Source organism: Engraulis encrasicolus, chromosome 2, assembly GCF_034702125.1.
Source record: "Engraulis encrasicolus isolate BLACKSEA-1 chromosome 2, IST_EnEncr_1.0, whole genome shotgun sequence".
In the NCBI taxonomy this organism is placed as follows: Eukaryota; Metazoa; Chordata; class Actinopteri; order Clupeiformes; family Engraulidae; genus Engraulis; species Engraulis encrasicolus.
Window position 1 is genome coordinate 41,391,820 of NC_085858.1, and position 5,000 is coordinate 41,396,819.

Sequence of the window (5,000 nt, forward strand, 5' to 3'; positions counted from 1 at the left end):
TGAGCAGTGTTTAGCATTTAACCCCTTAATGCGCGCCGTACCTTCTGAGGCATGCTGTAATAGACATTGCAATGTAACTACCATAGCACTACAATACTATGACACAACACGGGCCCTTTAGTAATGCACCACGACTTGGTCATTACCATACTGGTAACAATGAATGTATAAAGCCGCGCCTTAAGGGGTTAAAGTCCCATTATGTCTCTCCACCGTGTATGGTAGGCCTATGAACCTGCTGTCTTGTCGGCTGGCTGATTTATATGCATGCATGGATTCTGTACTCTTGAAGACACAGTTTAGGACAAACATATTTAGCAGAAAAGCCGCACTCTGGGGCGTGATTTTTGTATTTTATTCTACTGAGTTAGCATGACAGACAAGACAGACGTTTCAGCCTAAACGACTGTCTGTGAAACGTCTGTCTGTCATGCTAACCCACTTGAAAAAAATAGAAGAATCTCGCTCGAGTGTCCCTTTTCTACTAAATATGAACGTTGCTATTTGCTCGCACCCGAAGACCTTGTTAAAAAAAAGAATTGGGAGTTGAGCGCACTTTCTGAAAAAAGATAGGAAAAACTTATCGTCATGACACTCAAGGTTGTTTGGTTCCCTAAATAACACTGTATTGTGTAGCCAAGCGGTAACCACTGGTGACAAGGCAGGGTTTTCGGGATCGGACACAGCCTCTGATTATTTGGAGGATGCTGTCTCTCTAAAGTTGCACTCACATGTGATTGGCATGATATACAATGTAACTTCATTTGCAAACCATACAAAACAATTCTGATGTACACACGAAAGGTTTTGTTCGCACAAACTGGAGTTGGAATCAGAGCACAGAAACCTCAGAAACAACATCCAGCCATCTAGAAAACAGGTTTGAACCACACACCACAATGCTCCAATGGGACTTCCAATGCTTAACACCTAGCCGCTTAGCATTTTGGAAGTCTTGTTGGCATGCACAGAGGGATGTATGGGCAGTCATGGGTAAGCAGTTAGGGCATCAGACTTGTAACCCAAAGTTGCCGGTTTGACTCCCGATCCGCCATGTTGGTGGGGGTAGTAATTAACCAGCGCTCTCTCTCATCCTTCTCCATAACATACCCTGAGCATGGTACCATCCCAGATGTTGGAGTTTCCCAGTTGGCTTTCACTTTAACTTTCATATTTGGAAACTATATGCCCAATTGATCTCAGACCAGGCTAGAGCTGTGCATACCTGTAAATACTCAGACATCAATGTAATTCTGAGTGTTACAAAGTGTTACAAACCACAGACAACTACTCTCACACTTCATACGTGTGTGTGTGTGTGTGTGTGTGTGTGTGTGTGTGTGTGTGTGTGTGTGTGTGTGTGTGTGTGTGTGTGTGTGTGTGTGTGTGTGTGTGTGTGTGTGTGTGTGTGTGTGTGTGTGTGTGTGTGTGTGTGTGTGTGTGCGCATGTATGTGTCAATGTCCAGGTGTATGTGTGCGTGCATCTTACATGTATGTTTCTCAGTGTGTGTGTGTGTGTGTGTGTGTGTGTGTGTGTGTGTGTGTGTGTGTGTGTGTGTGTGTGTGTGTGTGTGTGTGTGTGTGTGTGTGTCAGTGTCCGGTTGTATGTGTGTGTGTGTGTATCTTACATGTATGTTTCTGAGTTTCTTGCGTCCCTTGTCCAGGCGTGTGAGTATCCGTTGGTGTGGGTGATGAGGGGGGCAGAGCAGCAGAGAGTCGTCCACAGAGAGAGCCTTCCGGACAGGCAGGTTAGTCCTGACACCAGCCTCTACTCCTGGAGCTCCGGAGGAGGAGGTGGAGGTGGAGGAGTACACACATGGAGGAGAGGAGGGAGGAGAGGAGCGATAGATGAATGGAGGAGAGGAGGGAGAGGAGGAGGACGACAAGTGGGAGTGGTTAGCTGTTCCCACGACGATTCGAACTCCACCCCCACTCCGCCCTCCATCAGAACGCTCATAGTCTCTCAGTACGGCACCTGTCAGGAGCAAACACACACACACACGTGCACGCATGCACGCACACACACACACACACACACACACACACACACACACACACACACACACACACACACACACAGGGGAGTCAGTGACACAGACAATGATACAGACACTGATACAGACACTGACACTGACACTGACACACACACACACACACACACACACACACACACACACACACACACACACACACACACACACACACACACACACACACACACACACACACACACACACCCGTGACATGACACCCATACACACCCCCTCTTTTACAACACACACACACCCCTCTTCTGACACCGCCCCCCCCCCCCCTCTCCCCACCCCTCTGTCACCCGACACTGTGCACCTGATACTGGCTCATCTGCTCACAGGTGGTTACAGAGGAACAGAACACTGGCCAATAGAATAATAGCATAGCAACACAGGCCAATAGAATAATAGCATAGCAACACATGCCAATCGGATATTAGCATAGCAACACATGCCAATCGGATATTAGCATAGCAACACATGCCAATCGGATATTAGCATAGCAACACAGGCCAATCGGATATTAGCATAGCAACACAGGCCAATTAATAATTACCATAGCAACACAGTCCAATAGAATACTAGCATAGCAACAAACGTCAATAGAATATTAGCATAGCAACACAAGCCAATCGGATATTAGCATAGCTACACTGGCCAAAAGAAAATAATTAGCATAGTGTAATTAGGATAGGAACACTGAGAAACAGCCCACAGGCCAAAAGAGTATTAGCATAGCAGCACAGGCCAACAGAATACTAGCATAGTAATACAGCTACAGAAGACCAGAACACAGGGGAATATACCAAGAGGCTGGTTCAGGAGTAAACCAGGTTAACTTAAGAGATAAATCATCTAATAAAAGAGCCTGGAGTCCTCATTTTCTTCAGAACACACAGGACTCCAGCCTCTTACATTATATGACACAACTAAACCTGTTTTACTCCTGAACCAGCTCTGTAGTATAGGCCCTCAGAACACTGAGGAACAGAGCAAACGCCACTGGAATATTAGCACAGCAACTAAGGCCATTATATTAGCAAAGCAACACATGTAGGGTGACCATCTCCATGACAGAAAAAAGGAGGACATAGTGTTGGACAGGGGGAGTGTGAGTCCTCCCAAAGAAAAATGTTTATCTCTAAGATGCAATTTCATGGATTTTAATCAATTAGGCGTCCATCTTGATGCTGTGCCAGATGCCGGACAAGGCATTGAAATGACAGACGTATGGCTACCGTAAACACATGTCAATAGAATATTAGCATAGCAACGCTGGCCAGTAGAATATTAGCAAAGCAACACACATCAGTAGAATATTAGCATAGCAACACAAGCCAATATAATATTAGCATAGCAACACACGTCAGTAGAATATTAGCATAGCAACAAAAGCCAATATAATATTAGCATAGAAACACACGTCAGTAGAATATTAGCATTGTAAAACAAACCAATATAATATTAGTATAGCAACACAGGCCAATAGAATATTAGCATAGCAACACACGCCAATAGATAATTAGCATCGCAGAACACTGGGGAATAGCGACACTGGGGAACAGAACACTGAGCAATAGAATGTTAGAACAGCAGAACACAAGGCGATAGAATACTGAGAGACAGAACATCGGGGCATAGGGGCAACGGCGATAGGCCAAACAGACCATTTTCAAGAGAACACTTTGAGAGAACACTGGAGGAATAGAACACTCAGCAGAGACAGAACACTGACAGAACAGGATATTACAGTATAGCAGAACACTGGGCAATGGAACACTTAGAGAAAGAACAGAATCTGGACACTGGGAGGAAGAGAAGACTGGATCAAGAGAATACAAAGAAAAAACACTAGGAGATATCGACAGACTCTGTGGACATTCTCTCTCTCTCTCTCTCTCTCTCTCTCTCTCTCTCTCTCTCTCTCTCTCCCTCTCTCTCTCCCTCTCACACGCTCTCCCTCTCACAAGCTCTCTCTCTCTCTCTCTCTCTCTCTCTCTCTCTCTCTCTCTCTCTCTCTCTCTCTCTTTCACACACACACACGCTCCCTCTCTCTCTCTTTCCACACCATTAGAGTTTCACTTTATTGGTACTTCAAGTGAATGGACAATGAAGGACAATGGCGAACACAGCAGCACACACACATACTCACACACACACACACACACACGCACGCACGCACGCACGCACGCATGCACGCACACACACACACACACACACGTAAGTACACACACGCAAACATGCACGGACACACACAGGTACATACCCGCACGCACACACTCACACCTAGCGCTACTAGACACTAGACACTAGACATAATGTACTCCTAAAAGTCACCCCAATGTACTGCATAACACACTTCACTGTGTGTGTGTGTGTGTGTGTGTGTGTGTGTGTGTGTGTGTGTGTGTGTGTGTGTGTGTGTGTGTGTGTGTGTGTGTCCTCAATAGACAGTTCTTCATTCCACCTCCACTTCCTCATCATTGACACAAGAGCCTTCAGTAATGTGGCACTCAGTGAACCATACTGTATCTAGCAGCACTAACACAAACACACACACACACACACGCACGCACGCACACGCACGCACACACACACGCGCGCACGCACACACACGCACGCAGGCACACACACACACACACACGCAAAATAACTACGTCTGCCAGTCCAACCGTCATTTTCCAAGAGGGAAATTGTTGTGCTTTTGGCAGTGTGTGTGTGTGTGTGCGTGTGTGTGTGTGTGTGTGTGTTGTGCTTTTGGTAGTGTGTGTTTGTGTGTGTGTGTGTTGTGTTTTTGGCAGTGTGTGTTTTTGTGTGTGTGTGTGTGTGTGTGTGTGTGTGTGTGTGTGTGTGTGTGTGTGTGTGTGTGTGTGTGTGTGTGTGTGTGTGTGTGTGTGTGTGTGTGTTGTGCTTTTGGCAGTGTGTGTCCGGTGTGTGTGTGTGTTTGCCTACAACAGTTGTCCTTGT

The 5,000-nt window shown here is 46.1% G+C and overlaps 1 protein-coding gene across 1 annotated transcript in view; it reads right to left on the reverse strand.

Annotated features, from left to right (window-relative positions):
* ankfn1 (ankyrin repeat and fibronectin type III domain containing 1) overlaps positions 1-5,000 on the reverse strand; it is a 179,801-nt gene that overhangs the window by 131,021 nt on the left and 43,780 nt on the right. Inside the window, exon 5 of the mRNA XM_063188844.1 lies at positions 1,629-1,975. Coding sequence (XP_063044914.1) covers positions 1,629-1,975 — 347 coding nt within the window. The remainder of the gene's footprint in view (positions 1-1,628; positions 1,976-5,000) is intronic.